At 38.0% G+C, this 18,176-nt stretch overlaps 1 protein-coding gene across 2 annotated transcripts in view; it reads right to left on the bottom strand.

Annotated features, from left to right (window-relative positions):
* The window catches only part of lcmt2 (leucine carboxyl methyltransferase 2), a 31,406-nt gene that overhangs the window by 5,612 nt on the left and 7,618 nt on the right, over positions 1-18,176 (bottom strand). For both annotated transcript variants that reach the window (XM_072578863.1, XM_072578864.1), the window contains 11 exons: positions 15,555-15,636; positions 14,695-14,884; positions 13,811-13,967; positions 12,729-12,918; positions 12,266-12,373; positions 10,908-10,995; positions 7,705-7,965; positions 5,503-5,727; positions 3,726-3,823; positions 2,028-2,215; positions 1,087-1,222 (listed from right to left, as the gene is read on the bottom strand). In XM_072578863.1, coding sequence (XP_072434964.1) covers positions 1,087-1,222; positions 2,028-2,215; positions 3,726-3,823; positions 5,503-5,727; positions 7,705-7,965; positions 10,908-10,995; positions 12,266-12,373; positions 12,729-12,918; positions 13,811-13,967; positions 14,695-14,884; positions 15,555-15,636 — 1,723 coding nt within the window. The remainder of the gene's footprint in view (positions 1-1,086; positions 1,223-2,027; positions 2,216-3,725; positions 3,824-5,502; positions 5,728-7,704; positions 7,966-10,907; positions 10,996-12,265; positions 12,374-12,728; positions 12,919-13,810; positions 13,968-14,694; positions 14,885-15,554; positions 15,637-18,176) is intronic.

Here is an 18,176-nt window from a genome sequence, read left to right as displayed (position 1 = left end):
TAGTAGAGGGAGATAATTTTGTAGGAGCACAAGGATTTTTTTTTCACGCACTTGTGGAACCTGCTGGGCCAACTGTTATTACCCATCTTTACCAACCTTTATTGCCCTTGGCAAAGTGGTGATGTGTTGCCTTTTTGAACTGCTGTAAGGACACTCACAATGCCATTTAGGAGAGAATCCAGTATTTTGAACCAGTGACAGGGAATAAACTGCAATATATTTCCAAGTCAGGATGATAAATGGCTTAGAATGAACTTACAGATGGTGGTGTTCCCATGTATCTGCTGCCTATGTGGAGGTAGTCATGTATTTGCAAAGTGCTGTCCAAGGATCTTTGGTGAATTTCTGTGGTGCATGTTGCAGATAGTACATACTGCTGCTACTGAGCATTAGTGCTGAGGGAGCGGATGTTTGTGGATGTGGTGCCAATCAAGTGGGCTGCTTTGAGCTGAATGGTATCAGGTTTATTGAGTGTTCTTGGAGATGGACCCATCCAGGCAAGTGGGGAGTGTTCACACTCCTGACTTGTGGCTTGTAGACAGTGGACAGGCTCTGGGGAGTCAGGTGGTGAGTTACTCTCTGCATATTCCTAGCCTCTGACCTGTGCTTGTAGCTACTGTATTTATATGGCAAGTCCAGTTGAGTTTCTGAAGATCAATGGTAACCCCCAGGAAGTTGATAGTGGGGATTCAGTGACAGTGAATGTCAGAGGGTGGTGGTTAGATTGCCTCAAAATTGGAGATGGGTCACTGTCAAGCATTTGTGATTGAAAAAAGCAGAGAAAAGTGAGAAACTATGGTGCTATACAGATAGCCAGTATGGACTTTAGGCCAAATGGTCTCCTTCTGTGCAATTATGACTCTGTCGTTCCATTTATGTGTGACTAATGATCTGTCTTCAGACTTATGGAACAAACATCTTTGAAAGTAGAAAACAACTAGTCAGCTGTCAAATGAAATTTGCCCACAAACACATGTCAATCATTGGTACCAAAAAGCATAAAATATGCAAAAGTGCTGAAAAAGTAAATTTGTAAACCAAATTTCAGAGGGTTTTTGATATTTTCTTTAAACAGTTATTACTCACTGTGTCAATGTGGTAGTCAAGACTTTCTCCTGTCTTTAGGTCAATAACAGTTACTTCAGGGATTGAATCCGTGTAGATTGTCACTCCTCCCAATAAAAAAAGTTTATCACCAAGAATATGGGCTGTGTGAGAGTATCTGTAAAGTAATTGCAAATGGTCAAATATGGACAAGCTCTTTATGCACCCTCCCAAAACTGGCATGGTCTTTCTTTATATCCAGAATTCAACTGCTTCTCTTGACTAATTTCTTAAGTTCTGAGCAGGGAGTGGATTAATAGCATTTTAATGAAGCCTAGAAATTAAAATACCCCAGTCCACCTCTCACCCACCTAGCCACCCAAACTGTTGAATTAAAATCAGGCCCTCATGCACCCATACAATTTTCTTAAAGTTTTCCCAGGCTACAGTGCATATTTAAAAGGGAAGGATTACTACATAACTATTTTTTTGTACAGAACGTAGCTGTGGTTAATGCCCTTTAAAGTATTTAAAAAACATACAATTTCACAGTAGAGACAGTTCACTGTATTTAACCATAGTGTTACTTAATGAGCCTGTACCTATTCTACAGTTTTAGAGGGATAATAAAGTATGCTTAACTAAAATTAAAAAGTGAATACAAGATTAAAAGTAAAATATTAATCATTTTAATACACATAACTAAACAAATCTGAAATTTCTCCAGGAACTACGCAGCTAAATAGAATATAATCAGCATTGAAATTTTACGGTATTCTTTACTATATTGTTTGTCAAAATTTAAACACTTTGGGGCAACTCAGGTGATTGACAATGAGCAGGCAAGTCACTTGGATTACTTAAATGTGTCACTTTACAGATGACCCAAAGAATTATATTGATCATGTTTGGTTGTATCAATGTAGGGGTTTACTGGATACACAAAAAAAAAGAGAAAATTACATATCAATTTTTGTGTGTACCGTGGAATGAAAGAATCTGTTACTTGTATCCTATCCCAGAAAAATCCAGACTGCATTGGTCTAAGATGGAAGACAGATGCTAAAGGGATCTGTGTTGCCCCTAATCCTCCAGCAATTAGTACACCACCTCTCCATGAACAGGCACTGTGGGAATGGCGGCTTTCTGGAGTAGGTCCAATAACTAGAATCTGCAAGGGGAAGAACAGCACGCACATCATTTAGTTGAGATTGGGGCAGCAAGATGTAATTTTAGGATTTTAAACAGCAACTTTTTTCAGTTAATCTTAAAGGGATATTTCTACATTTAGCATGCTATAAATGTTTTGTTACGTCCTCTTTCAGAATGTCTTATACATTACTCACAAGAGATACCTACCTGACTGGACTGTTGTGGCCTGGGTTGTCTTCATGCATCCATTTAATGATATTTCACAATATTATGTCACCCATGCCTAAATATTTTCTGAATCTGACCTGCTTGAATGTCTTCTCAACGTTAGTTAATGTTAGATCCAATAACAGCTTCCTTCACAAATTCTTCTATGCTAATGGTTCATGTAACAATCTATTATTCTAGGAGAAACTGAGGACTGCAGATGCTGGAGATCAGAGTCAAGAATGTGGTGCTGGAAAAGCACAGCAGGTTAGGTAGCATCTGAGGAACAGGAGAATCGATATTTCGAGCATAAGCTCTTCATCAGGAATCTATTATTCTGTCTTGTATCCTGGCTAATTTCTTGCCCCTCAATCATATACACATGGTTTTCACCTTCGCTGTCCTTGGAATAGATAGACCAAACTCTATTATAATCAAATTCCCCTTCGTGCATAGGGTTTCATATTCCCCTGCGTTTTTCCTCTACCTGCAAAATAATACTCATTTCTGTTGAATATTGAACCTTTGATCCTCATCAATTTGGTTTGCCTATCCAGCAAAGATCTTGAAAGTTTCCCAAATTAATCTTAAGACTTCTAACATTTTCATACAGAATTTGGAAGCATTCACTTATTTGAAGTATTTCTTATTTTTCTAAATTATACTATGAATAACTGTAAGGTAATATAATGTTTTTTTTCTTTATTTCTCGATTTGGTGTCTAAAATTTGTATCTAGGTACTCTGTACCTAACGTGACGCTGTGTGGGGCGACATTTTAAATTTTTCATCGTACTCCTGTACTTCAGTACACACAATAATAAACCTTATTCTAATTCTCTCCTCATCCTTAATATTGTCATTTCTTTGCCTAGTTATATTCTTACAGGTATTGATTTTACAGAGAACAAATATTAAGAATTACTATAATGAGGAGAGATTTGAGATACTGGGATTATTTCCATTGGAGCACAGGAAGTAGAGGTGAGCCTCACTAAATGCTCCCAACACAATGAAAAACATTGACACAAACAACAGGAAAAATAGGATTTCTCTTATTACTGAGTCAGTAGGGAGTATCACCAACTTAAAAATTCTCAAAATCAGAGTGCTAAGTTAGGAGAAATGTCTTTACATAGAGGGTGATTAGAACTATGGAAAGCTTAATAACAGGTAGTGATTGATACATAAAACACTATCATTTAAGGGAACATGAGAAAATATTTGAAAGACGGAAACTCTCTCCTGAAAGCACAAATAACAAAATAGGAAAATAAGGTGCAGCACGCTAAGAAATTTTTAAACAACTATAATTTCGCTTACATCTGCCCAGCTGTAGTCTTCCAGGTTCAGGAAATGCCAATCATTTAGTACCAAGTCTTTGGGAGAACGACCACCATAGATGAACAGATATCTCTGACCTTTCAAAAAGAACGTTCCCCAGTTACTTACAAACCATGACAGTCCTAAATAATGTACATATCTAAAAGTTGAACAGTGAATGCTGGAAATCAGAAATAAAGACACAAAATTTAAAAAACTCAGCAGGTTGGGCAGCATCTATGTGGACAGAGAAACAAAGTTAATGTTTCAGGTTTGTGACCTTGCAAAAGAACTGAGAAAAGTTAGCGGTAATAACAGGGTCTGACCAACAAAGAGTAGAAAAAGGGCAAGGGGAAGGTGTGTGATAGAGTGCAAGACAGAAGAGATAGAACGACTGAAAAGTTAGCTGTCCAGGGGCAAATAGAATGGAGATGGTGCAAGGATGAAACAAACGATGTGCCAAGTGCTGCTGTGCCGTTAACTAAAAAAAAATGAAACAAATGGGAAAAGGTATACCGTATGAAATTGTTGAACTCACTACAGAGTTGGAAGGTTGTAGAGTACCTAATTGAAACAGGAGATGCTGTTCTTGAATCTTAAGTTGAGCCTCTCTGGAAAGTCCAGTAGGCCAAGGGAAGAGAAGACAGCATTTCAGCAAATGCTTACATTCACACCTGCTTTACCATTGCATTGTTTTCAAAATGCTGTCACAAATTAAAAGTAAAAGCAGAACCTACAACCCGTTTGGTAACACCAGCAGTAAACTAGTGAACTTTCAGGAGAGGGTGAGTCCAACACCCATTGACAGGGTATACATGACAAAATAGTCACCACAGGTGGTGAATTTATAGCATGTTCTGAAAGAAATAACATTTTGGTCAATATTTTGCATAGATTGAAGAGGATTAACATAGCTTCTGGAAAAGAAGCACAACAATGCAATGGCATTTAGTCCTTTGGCAGATATGGTTTAACAAAAATAAAATTATGATGAAATACAAATCACACCTCAGTTCACGGCATTTCCTCAAAACAGCAAACAAGTCTGATTTTAATTCAGGTGCTGAAATTACAGAATCCCTACAGCATGGAAGCAGGCCAATCTACCCATTGAGTTCACAATGATCCTCCAAACAGCATCCCACCGAGAGGCATTACCCTACCCTATTCCTGTGACCCCTGCATTTCCCACCTAGCCTGCACATCCCTGGATAATATGGGCAATTTACCATGGTCAATCCATCTAACCTGCACACTTTCAGATTGAGAGAAGAAACCGAGGTACCCTGAGAAAACCCAGCCAGACATGGGGAGAACGTACAAACTCCACAGAGACCATTGCCTGAAGATGGAATCAAACCCAGGTTCCTGGCTCTGTGAGGCAGCAGTACTAACCACTGAGACATGTGCCACTCCAATGTTGCTCCATCAAATGGAAATATTTTTCAAAATCGATTAATGTTAGTTTTGTTGCTCTGTAACGCCCATCAAACTTACATCTCCTCCACAAAATCTGATGCATGGATAAACTTTACATAATGTTATGATTCTGCCCAGGTAGATAGATATCAAATAATCAGAATGAAGTTGTAATTAACATTTGTCAAAATGTCAAAACTGGCAGTTCCTTTCAAGTTTTGTTTCTCCATTTGCTAGTATGCATTTATAATGCCAGAATTATAATGCTAGAATTTTGATTAATCCTTTATAATAAATTTTGTTTTTCAATTAATGAAAACTTTTGTGTAAAACTTTGTTCCGGTCTATTGTTTTTTACCTTTGTAAATTACTTCTGTTCCTGTGTGTCTCCAGCGTGGTGTGGGTGCAGTGCCGATGCACTCTACCTCTTTTACTGACAAGTTGATGCTAGAGATGATACTGTCGCCAACCTCACATTTCAACAAAAGGATACTGGTGACTGGCTTCAGTGGAGACGTGCGGCCACCAAAGATTACACAATGACTGTCACAAAATGACGTCATGCTGTGAAACATTCGTTCAGCTAAAGCATGAACAAAAAGTTTCAAGTTTAGTTAACCAAGTACAATAGATTACAGATTGGAGTTAACATTTCCAAAGAGGTTTTTTGAGAACTTAAAGTCTCAAATAGATTTCAGCGCAAGCAAATCAATTCGCAGACTGATACTAAATATTTTTCTGTTAAATTATTCCCATCTTTTATTTTCGTCAACTGTTTGTGAATTGCAGGAAGTCAAAATATTACAGAAATAAAAACAAAGATCTGGAGAAATTCTCCAAGTCTAAATGGAGAGATGCCAATCTCCAGCATCCAAAGTCCTTTGCTCTTAAATGAAATATTACTAAAAGCTGTTCTCCTCTGATTAAGACCATAAGAAATAGGAGCAGGAGAAGGCCACTTGGCTCCTTCAGCCTGTTCCACCATTCAACAGGATCATGGTTTCGAAATTCTTCACATCCCATTTTCCTGCCCTTTACCCTGTGGTTCCCCTACTGTCCAAAGATATACCTACCTCAGCCTTAAACATACACAGAGACTCTGCCTCTGATATGCTGTTTGCAATAGATATTTGATAAAACAGATCGGATGCACAAGAACAAGGGTTCTTTCTTTTCCATTCTAATGTTTATTGCTTAAATGGTTTAGTTTTGACATTGTTGCCAACCTCTCCAATATCAAGGAGTGTCACAGCTAATCCCAATCAAGATCTCAAGTAACATCCACACACTCAATTGCAGCAAGGTGCAATGGATAGCAATGAGGTTTGACATCTGATGCCAACTGTTCACTGAAATCAAGCAATGGGACAGAGGGTGGACACTGAAACTGCTCTATTTTAAACTTATCAAACCGTAGCGTAGTGAAACAATATATTTAAAAGTAAATATTTACACACATACAGGGGCATCAGAACCTTTAGTGCAAAAGTAGTAATGATTAAAAAAAAATCAACATATGCCCCAAGAAAAGGTACATTTCATCTGGCTCCACAACCTCCCCAAATCTTATCATCTTATACCCTGTCAAACACAGGAGCAAGTGTAGGCCTTTCAGACCTGCAAAAGCCTGTTCTGCTATTCTAAATCATGGCCAATCATCTACTTCAACATAGCATTGTAAAATTATCTCCATGTCTCTTGATGTCATTTCTATTTAGAAATCTAGCCACCTTGTCTTGAACATACTCAAATGACAGCGATAGCCTTCTGGAGTACAGAACTGCAAAGATTCACGATCATCTGGGTTAAGCAATACCTTAGTCTTTCAGTTGCTAAATAACTTGCCTCTTATGCTAAATTTGAGTCTCTGGTTTTAGATGTTATGTTTATATTCCAAGAGGAAATATCTTTTTCACAATAACCCTGTCTAGCATAAACAAGATTTATGACTGAAAGGAGGGACAGGCAAGCTGCTTTCACTCGTTGTCTCAGGCTGAAGGTTTGAGACTGATGTCTTCCTAATTAATATCATAATTAAAGAAATATATTTATTGTTTTAAATTAACGTTCATGGCAGTACTGAATTGGTTCGTGGGATCCTAAAAATTTAACACATATAAGATCATAATGTCTTCTCCTGATTACTTCCAATCTTCCTAGCTGGTTGGACATGCATGTAGGTATCTAACTAGAAAATGATTGAGTGGCAATGTTGTAATGCATCACTTAATTTAATAGCTGTTGACATTCATTGTCTAAATTCACACATGAAGAATAAACACTAGGACAAAGCACGATGGTTTGTCAGCATCTGTGAAGCTGTACCTCAACATTATCTGCTATTTACAGAAGAAAAAGGGAACAAGTGGACAAAATATAGAACAGCAACGCTTCTGCAACACTTAGCAGATTGTAAGCAGGGTGAAAGGAGAATTATTATTGCTTTTCAGCAGCTAAAACTTTTATTGTAGCTATGCCAAATGTTTCACAGTATTCAAAGCTGAAATTCAGAATTTAATTTCAAAGTATTGAATATGACTACAGCTATTTGTAAACTTACTCAAAAGATGGATTGACCCCTCATTGTTAACAGAGCCACATTTCCAAACTGGTCCACTTTTAACCATTAGCATTGCATCCCTGAGGCGTCCATGTTGGCCAACTCTGCTGCCAAATCCTCCACTGATAAGGACTACATTTGGGGCAATAAGTGATGAACAATGGGCAAACCTCTTAAAAAGAGGATTCTCCGTTTCAATGTCACATGGAGACACAGAGATCCGCAGTGGATCATAAGTATCTAGTTTATTAGGGTGGAAATCTGTAGAGAGAAAATACAAAATTACTTTTCAAAAGAGCATAAAGTTTAGCAGTATTTACAAAAGACAGCATTTCCACTGCACATAGTGGTCTAGGATAAGCTGATCTCCAGCTTATCCTAGGTAAGCTTTATTACTCACATTTTTCAATATTTGAAATTGATTTCCTATTCTTGAACATAATAACTAGGGTTCTTCTGCACATATATACAGCAAACCAAATACAACAATTTAACGTAAAGACTGAAGGAAAACAATTTTGCTTGGAGTTGTTAAAGACAGAGAAAGGCAGTCGTAGGTGGACATTGGAAACACAGGTCTCATCCTAAACAACTAGAAGAGGAATTGAGAACAAGAAACAGAAAGGAAAGAAGAAAAAAATCAGACTGAGACTTGGCTTAAGGGAGACTTAAAGAAAACCAGAAAGTAAAAGAATGAGGTATACTGCAACTGCATGTTCTAAAATAAATGCAGGATCATCCAGACATGAATGTTTTCCCTGTAGAACTTGAAACAAAGAAAGACGTGGCAAATTATTTCACTGATATTGTTAAATCTGTGGTGTTTATTTCTTGTAATATAAAAATGCAACCAATTATTTAGTTGCCATTGTCAATGTTGGCAGATTTCTAATGGACTGGCTGTGATTAAGGTATAGTTGTTGTTACAAAGTAATGTCATGTATGTTGGGGTGTGACTGTGTGTTGAATGAAACAGATCAAAAGACAATCTTATTTCCTCCCTGCAGCAAATCAATTTTTAAAAACAGAGCTAGTAAGTAATGCAAGGAGAAGCTATATTTCAGAAAAGACAAAAGGCAATTAGGTCTAGTTCAAAATTAAATATACCAAGAACTTAAATTTAAAAAAAAGGTTAAGTTGCCAGAGTTCAGACAATAGGGAAAAAAAAGTCAACATAAGTGGATGTCTGATTCCACTTGGTTATAAAAGAAAGTGGATAAAGCGTTCAAGAGGAACCAGAGACAATGCTGAATACAGAACTATCATTTGTGGAGAGATACAAGTGTTCGATTACACTTGCTAGAACACAAAAGCAGTTAATCAGCCAGTCCACAAACAAACAAGTCACAGGCACAAAAGATGTGACTGGTAATCAAGTGAGTCAAAATAGAATCAGAATTAAAAATAAATCACCTCCCCAATACAATAACACAGAAATATAGCTTGTGCATGACTTTACAACAATTTCAATGGCTATAACTTTACATAAACTGTTAGCACAGGTTCTGTTGGACATTATAATAGTTGGTACAGATGCTGCTGCATTTGACAAAATGCTTTTAGTTAAAAGTGTTGAGGAAGGAGGTTCATCAATTATATCCAGAACCAAAAGTAGTAAGTTTCGGATTGCTACTTCTGACCCAGCAGTTTATGTATGCTTGCCAGTTACATGTGGTTAAAATGGTTAAGCAACATTTTTACAAGCACAACTTTTTTCTAGTTTGCAACTAACTCAACTTAGTTGCAAATATCCTAGCTTTCCTCTCTTGTGGTGGTACAAAATAGCTTCAGGCAATGATTTTCAAAGTGGGGCATGTGTACTCCTGGGGGTACAGCAGATGTCTCGAGAGACATTTTTCTCTTAATTGCACAACAGCAGATTTACAGAGATATGATCGTTTTTCTAACTCTGCCTTCCCCTCTGGATGTTAGAAGCTCTCCAACCTAAGCCTTGGGTGTGCATCCTCACACACTGGTAATTACCTATGCACTGCTCCCCGAATAATTTTTTTTCTCTCTTCCATGATAACCACTTCTGATTGGAAGAGCAGGTCAGTGGTGACAGATTCACGTGAGCACAGTAATGGGAGTGGGGTAAGGGCAGCAGCTATTAACTAAACATTGCTGTAGTAGGAGAGCAAGCTCCTTGCTCTGCAGGCCAGCAGACTGCTGAATGGACATAATCTGCTTAGTCAACATCATTAGTCCTGGTGGATTTGATTTATAAAGGTACAAATAGGTGTGTTGGGATAAGGAAGTTTGGAAGAAGAAGGGCTGCTGACTTAGTGATTCCATAAAGGGTGCGTTTAAGATGTGTTTGTGAGCCAGTGAACAAGTTAGTGAGAAACAAAAACAGAAACTGTTGGAAAAACTCAGCAGATCTGGCAGAATCTGTGGAGGGAAAGCAAAGTTAACGTTTTAGGTATAGTGACACTTCTTCAGAACTCTTTTCAATGAGTTGGTGGGGTTGGGAAGAGAGATTGCTTTGTGAGCAGGGTAAAAATGGGATTGACATTAGGGTCTGCTGATTGCGATTCTTTGTTTTGTCTGATTATTAATATATTTCTCTCTCAAAGGAACATACGAGCAGAAATAGCCCAAATGGCTCTAAACCTGCTTACCACTCCACAAGATCGTGATTGATCTGGTTGAGGTTTTTCTATCGGCGCCACATAATTGCTGACTCCTTTGCCTATCAAAACTCTAGCTCAATCATCATTAAATTAATTTGTAAACCAAGTCTTCTACTTTAAAATACAGAACACTGCATTCAAAAGACCCTTTGAGAGAAAACAAAATTCTCACTGATGTTAAAAGGGAGTCCTCTTATTCAAAAGCTACTTCTTTACATACAGTCTCTCTTACTCAAATGCTTATGCCTAGTTCATCCATCACTAATAGCATCTAAGGAATTATCATAGACTTATTGTGCCATTATAATTTATAAAATAATGGTAATTTGAGGAGTAGTTTAAAAAAATCTAATGCATTATGGGACATTCAAAAAGTTTGTAAATCTGAATAGAGGTACACAACCAAAAATGTTTGGGAACCAAAGGCTTAAGATGAATCAATTTAATTAGATGCCACCAAGCAAAATGTCAGGAACTCCCTGGCTTCAGATCACTTTGGTAACACTATTAAACTTTAGTGGCTTCCCAAAGCCCAATTACCTAGTTCAGTTTACTTTTTGTTTGACTTACCTGGAAGAGAATGGAAAAACAGACAGGTTTTCAGGTCTCCTTTTGATGCACTCAGAATTAAATAGTGAGAACACTTCAAATGCCATTCCTTTGTGAAAAGTAAATAAGTTGAGGTCGGGAGGGAAAAAGAGATAAGTAATATTTCTCAAATGAATTTAAATATTAAGTATTTATCTATTTGAAATAGTACGAAGTGAGACAAATTTATGAAATAAGGAAATACTTGCTTTAATTATTAATTGTTGGTATTCAGCATGGAAATTTGCATCTTTAATAAATGTATCTACTTACTCTAGTTAATAAGTACAGTAAATGATTTAAAGCTAAGATAATTAATAGCACAGATTTCCCGTCATCTGCCTAATTTTCCATTCTGGGCAAAAAAAGAACTTTGTCTGACATTTTAAAATAAAAGTGGGCAAAAAAAAGTCGCTTTTGAAACTGTTTGATGCCTTTCTCAAACAAACAAAGAATGCTGGAGAAACTCAGCAGAATATTGCATGCAATCCTGGTCTCCATCCTACTGGAAGGATGTTGTAAAACTTGAAAGGGTTCAGAAAAGATTTACAAGGATGTTGCCAGGGTTGCAGGATTTCAGCTATCAGGAGAGGCTGAAATCTCTCTGGAGTTTTCCCTGGAGTGTCGGAGGCTGAGGGGTGACTTTAGAGGTTTATAAAATCATGAGGGGCATGGATAGGATAAATTGACACGGTCTTTTCTTTGGGTTGGGGGAGTCCAGAACTACAGGGCATAGGTTTATGGTAACAGGGAAAAAATTTTAAAAAGGGGCCTAATGAGCAACTTTTTCTTGCAGAGGGTGGTGCATGATTGGAACGGGCTGCCAGAGGAAGTGCTGGAGGCCAGTATGATTACAACAGTTAAAAGGCATCTGGACAGGTATATGATTAAGAAGAGTTTCGAGGGATATGGGCCAAGTGCTGGCAAATGGAACTGGATTAGGTTAGGATACCTGATCGGCACGAACGAGTTGAACCAAAGGGTCAGTTTCCGTGTTCTACATCTATGACTCTATACGGTAGCATCTGCGGAGACAGAAACAGAGTTAATATTTCAAACCCAATATGATTCTTCTTCACAACAGTTGGGAAGAGGTCATATTGGATTTGAACATTAACTCTTTCGCTTCCTACAGATGCCACTAGATCTCCAGAGTCTCTCCAGTATTATTTGCATTTGTTTCAGATTTCCAGCATCTGCACTATTTTGTTTTTATGTCTTTCTCAAATTTAACTTAAGAATAACTTTCCCATAAGTTACAAAATAGACTGGATATATTTTCCAAGTTTGAAAGATTGTCCCACTACTTAGTTAGATAAATTGAAATATGTCAAATTTACCTCATACTCGTCAAAGGGTTCTAACATTTCAATTCTTTGTTTCTCCTGTTCTGGAATAAATCCAGTATAAAACTCATTCATGTCAATACAATGACATTCCTCCCAGCCCTAGAAGAGTAAAGATTATAGTTAGATACATTTGTTATCTGTATGTTTTAAAATTTGCCCATGGTGATTGAAACATCTTCTCTTCCCAAGTATGTGGCCTCCATTTTGAAGAGACATCTGAGATTGGGAGCAAGATATATTCATTTCATATATGAAAGAAACAAGGATAATTCAACTGGGAGATCACTTAAAGAAATGATCTAAAAGCTTTCAGTTTAATCACAGACCATGGCAGCTAAGTAATATTTTACAATTATAGAATGAAACAGCACAGGAGGAGTTCACTGTAGCTGGGCTGGTGTCTGAAATTACAGCATGGTTGTAACACATAAAATATCTGTGATATTAAACTGACCTCATTTAAAAAACGTTTCCGTTGAGCTTCCTTTCCAGGAAACTGAGTAAGTGCATGCAGAGTGGAGTTCAACTGAGTAAAATGCTGCTGCATAACCTGACCAAAGGGGTCATCTGGCCGTATCTGTTCGTAGACAACAAACACTGCAGACGAAAATCTGTTCGCTGCCCAATGGATTACAGCTGAAGAACTAGACAGAAGTTTCACTTTGTCATAAACTAATCAGAAAATATCGGACTCATTACTTAAAATATAGCTCAATTTCAAAGGAAAAAAATATAAGGTTTTACTTCACAATTAGCTAACTTCTCCAACAGCCAGGATTCTGAACTGTTAGTAATGCAACACAGTGCTGATAGATACTTAGAGGCATTATTGATAACGGGAAAGGCAATTTTTTTGTCCCCCTCAGGATAACAGAGGATCTTTATTATACTTCATCTACACCATTTAATGATCTTTCAGATTAACAGACAATGTACACCAGTTTGAAGCTTCTTTTCAGCAGTCACTTAAACTTTAAACTTTTGCAGTGTTTTTAAATAGTTGAAAATTTTAGACTTTTGCATCTTATGAACAGGTCTTTATTTTTAAGTGTTTTAGAACAATTCCTTCTCCATGGCAATCAGATCGTTACCTTTAGTTAACAGAGCAGAAGTGGCAGTTTGAGAGTACATCTTGTGCAGTGTTAAAGCAGAGACTTGGTTACCAATTAGTAACTGCAAATTAAAATAAATTCTATCTATTCCCATGGCAGGTTTTCTCTATGTGCCCCAAATTATGCAGAACGCCTTAACAAACTAACACTCTGCTGAAATGTAAGCTATGGCTTTAAACTTATAAACACTGACAATCCCCAGGCTAAAAATCCAACTGTAATGCTCAAATATTTCAACTATGAAGCAAACAATAATTATTCCCTTTCATCTGAAATTTCTAAGGAGTGCTCTCAATCTAGATTTACTTGATTATCACTGTGCAAGTTGGAATAGCTCCACAGCTTGTCTCATTACCCAGACATTATCCACACCCAGTAGATTAACTAGCTCAATTAATCAATCCCACAAATTGGGTCTTGTTACCTTGCATCTTTCATATACGTCAGTACAACTTCTGATAGCAACAGGGTTGGATATGCAGGATTTAGGCCAGTCTCCATCAGTAGGTTATCTAACTCTGCTATTTCAGTCAGGTCAATGCCAAGTAATTTGTAATCCAAACCACAAAGATATAAATGATCTGCAATTTCAAAAAGGAAATATAACCTGGCAATCAGAATAAGGTTTGCAGCGTACTGCAATTTGAGTATAATGCTTTTATAATCTCTATATATGGCTAATAGTTTTGTTTGTAGCATATACAAGTTGCAACCATTATTATAACAATATAAAAGGAAATTAAAATGAACATTCATGGTCTGCACAGATATCTATGTTTAATATTATTTCTAAAATGTTTAATGGTCTTCAGCAATCTTAAGTTTGCCAACAGTACGGTGAGCGGCACGGTGGCACAGTGGTTAGCACTGCTGCCTCACAGCACCAGAGACCCGGGTTCAGTTCCCGCCTCAGGTGACTGACTGTGTGGAGTTTGCACGTTCTCCCCGTGTCTGCGTGGGTTTCCTCCGGGTGCTCCGGTTTCCTCCCACAGTCCAAAGATGTGCAGGTCAGGTGAATTGGCCACGCTAAATTGCCCCTAGTGTTAGGTAAGGGGTAAATGTAGGGGTATGGGTGGGTTGCACTTCGGCGGGGTGGTGTGGACTTGTTGGGCCGAAGGGCCTGTTTCCACACTGTAAGTAATCTAATCTAAAAAAAGCAATTGAGACAGAAATGAGTCGTCCTTCAATGCAAATTAAAATCTTAATTTGCAGATGGTTTGATATCATTTGCCTATTATATCACTGTCAAAAGCCTTGCTAAAGTCAGGCAGCATTTTCAATGAATCATGCATTTCAAAAAAAACATACCCATCTGGGCTGGTTTAATTTCATTCATGCAGCCAATGAGTTCCATGAATTCCTGCTTGTTTTTAATAAGAGTTGCTTTGCGTTGAACAACATCTGGAAAATCCACCTCGTACACAATGACATTTTTCAGCTCCCCACTTGCCTTTAGCCGAAAGTACAAGGAATCAAAGCCAGCTCCAAGTGAAAGGATCTGGAGAAACAGAAATATATACTAACAGAAATATATGCTAACAGAAAGTATTAAGCTTTTAATGTGCTTTTATTTTCCTGGCAGAACATAAACATTCAAGTATGATCTTCACTATATGCATACAGGTACTCACAGCCCAGATAACAAATTTCAAAACATTTAAAAGAAATTCAATTTAGGCTTAATGCAAAACTTGACAAATAGTACAGGAGTGTGCAGGCAGACTTTGCATTCAAAGCTGATGAAGCACTAGGTACTGTGACAAGGTACAAATTTGTGTTTGTGGTTAAAAACTGACTGCAGATGCTGGAAACCAGATTCTGGATTAGTGGTGCTGGAAGAGCACAGCAGTTCAGACAGCATCCGAAGAGCAGTAAAATCAACGTTTCGGGCAAAAGCCCTTCATCAGGAATGAAGGGCTTTTGCCCAAAATGTCAATTTTACTGCTCCTCGGATGCTGCCTGAACTGCTGTGCTCTTCCAGCAATACTAATCCAGAATTTGTGTTTGTGGTGTCTACTCAAATTCCCAATCTTGATTTGCCGGCTGAGCATTCTTCATAGGAAAGGAGGGGAGAATCACACCCACTCAGGGAAGTTAAACACAGTTAATAATTATTTTCATGTACAAAATGACAGGAGCAGAGCAAGGCAAAACTCCAACATTCTCACCTGTCTCTGTGAGTAACTTGCTGTATGTTGCAAGAAACGATGCAGACTATAATCCACTGCCTTTGCCCTCACGTAGTAACCACTTCAGAGAGAAACAAAATAAAATTAGAGTCCTATTGATTTTAGTGCAAATCTCAGCCTACTCCAAGATACAACATTTCTATTAAAATACAACTCAGTGGTTAAGTTGCTCATGTTCATCAATTTCAAGACTCTGGATAGAATTCTTAGCCTACACAGAAAATCAAATACCCTAAATCAGTAGATATGTTATCATTACTTATTGACTGGAAGGCATGAAACATTTCTGTTAGGTGACACAACTTTCAAAAATTTGCAAGATGTTGCAGTACTTGCGATGGGTTCCACTGTTACAACAGACAAAATAGGCCCTTTGAACAAGTTCAGTGTCAAAGCCATTTTTGTTTTGGTACTCAAGTAATTTTGATTCCATTTAGTATCTGTCAACTGGCTCCATTACTCCGTTAGAAACTTTAAAGTTTTATTTTATAGTTACCTCTTAGACTCATAGCACAAAGAGACCAATAGATCAATATTGTTATAACTGTCTCTGGAAGAGCAATTTAGCCAGTCCCACTTTCCAGTGCTTTCCCTGCAGCCCACTATTTTTTCCCCTGTTACTTGTCTTATTCCCTTTTGAAAGCCACAACTGAATCTGTCAAGAACTCTCTTGATTTTTGAACACTGTCAAATTTCCTCCCAAACTAATCTTCTCTGAGGAAAGGTCATCATTTAAATTTCTCATTCCTATATTCTTTTCCTGATATTTTAATGCATGATCTCTTAAGCTTCACACCCTTCCTAAAATGTAATATCCAGATTTTAACATAATTCTCCAGCTGAAGCTGAACTAGTCCTATTGTCATAGAGTCCTACAGCACAGAGACAGGCCTTCTAGCCCAAACTGGTCCATGCTGGCCAAAATGTCCATCCAGGCTAACCCCATTTCCCTGCACTTGGCCGATATTCTTCTGAACCTCTCCCATCCATGTATTTATCCAAATGCCTTTTAAATGTTGTTAATGCACCTGCCTCAACCACTTCCACTAGCAGCTCACTCCATGTGTGAACCACCCTGTGTGAAAAAAGTTGCCATCAGGTTCCCTTTTATTCTTTCCCCTCTAACCTTAAACTGATGCCTTCGATTCCCCAACTCTGGAAAAAAGAGGAGTGTGTTCACCCTTATCCATGCCTCTCATGGTCTTATACATGTCAATAAGATCCCCCCTCAGTCTCCTACACTCTAAAGAAAAAAGTTCTAGTTTGTCCAACCTCTCCCTATAATTCAGACTCTAGAGTCTTGGCAACATCATTGTAAATTTTTTCTGCATTCTTTCCAGATTAATAAACATCCTTCCTTTGGCAAGGTGACCAAACTAAACACAATACTCCAAGTGCGGCCTCACCAACGTCCTATACAACTGCAACATAACTTCCCAACTTCTGTACTCAATGCCCTGACTAATGTGTCAAAAGCCTTCTTCACTGCCCTGTCTACCTGTAACTCCACTTTCAGAGAACTATGCACCTGAACTCCAAGGTCCCTTTGTTCCACGACACTCCTTAAGGCCTATCATTCACCATGAAACTCCTACCCTGATTTGACTTTCCAAAATGCAAGACCTCACACTTACCTATATTAAACTCCATTTGCCATTTCTCAGCCCACTTTGCCAGCTGATCAAAGTCCTGCTGCAATTTCTGGTAACCTTCCTCACTGTCCATGATACTGCCTATTTTAGTATTATCTGCAAACTTACTAATCATGCCTTGTACATTCTCATCCAACTCATTTATGTAGATAACAAACAGCAACTGACCCAGCATCGACCTGAGACACTGTATTAGTCACAGGCTTCCAGTCTGACGGGTATCCTTTCACTATTACCCTCTACTTCCTACCATCAAGTCAATTGTGTATCCAGTTTGCCAGCTACCCCTGGATTCCATGCAAACTAACCTTCCACAGCAGTCTACCACATGGGACTTTATCAAATGCCTTAGTGAAATCCATGTAGACTACGTCTACCTCCCTGCCCTAGTCAACCTTTCTGGTCCCTTCATCAAAGAACTCTAACAAATTTGTGAGGCATGATCTCCCATGCACAAAGCCATGCTGACTATTCCTAATCAAACCCTGTCTTTCCAAATGCATGTATATCTTATCTCAGAATCTTCTCAAGTAACTTACCTACCACAGAGGTAAGGCTTACTGGTCTACAATTCGCAGGCTTTTCTTTGCAGCCATTCTTGAAGAATGGTACAACATTCACTACCCTCCAGACTTCCGGGACCTCATCCATGTCTAATGATAATGCAAAAATATCAGCCAGGGCCCTCACAATTTCTTCTCTGGCCTCTGGCAGTATTCTTGGATATACAGTGTTTTACACAAGCTACTTTCTTTTTCAAATCTACCACTATCTTGCTAATAGTTCACTGTAGTGCCGTCTAGAACTTAAAAAAGAAAATCTCTAATATTGATTAGTAATAATACTAATTGATATCATTTGGAAGGTGCAAGATTAGATAAAGCAACAAAAGAATCTCAAAAGTATGAAATAAGTCAAACATGAAACATTGCATCATAGATTAGTAAGG

This window comes from Chiloscyllium punctatum, chromosome 10, assembly GCF_047496795.1.
Source record: "Chiloscyllium punctatum isolate Juve2018m chromosome 10, sChiPun1.3, whole genome shotgun sequence".
Taxonomy (NCBI): Eukaryota; Metazoa; Chordata; class Chondrichthyes; order Orectolobiformes; family Hemiscylliidae; genus Chiloscyllium; species Chiloscyllium punctatum.
The sequence above is the reverse complement of the archived record's forward strand: the minus strand, read 5'-3'. Positions and strand labels throughout refer to the sequence as shown.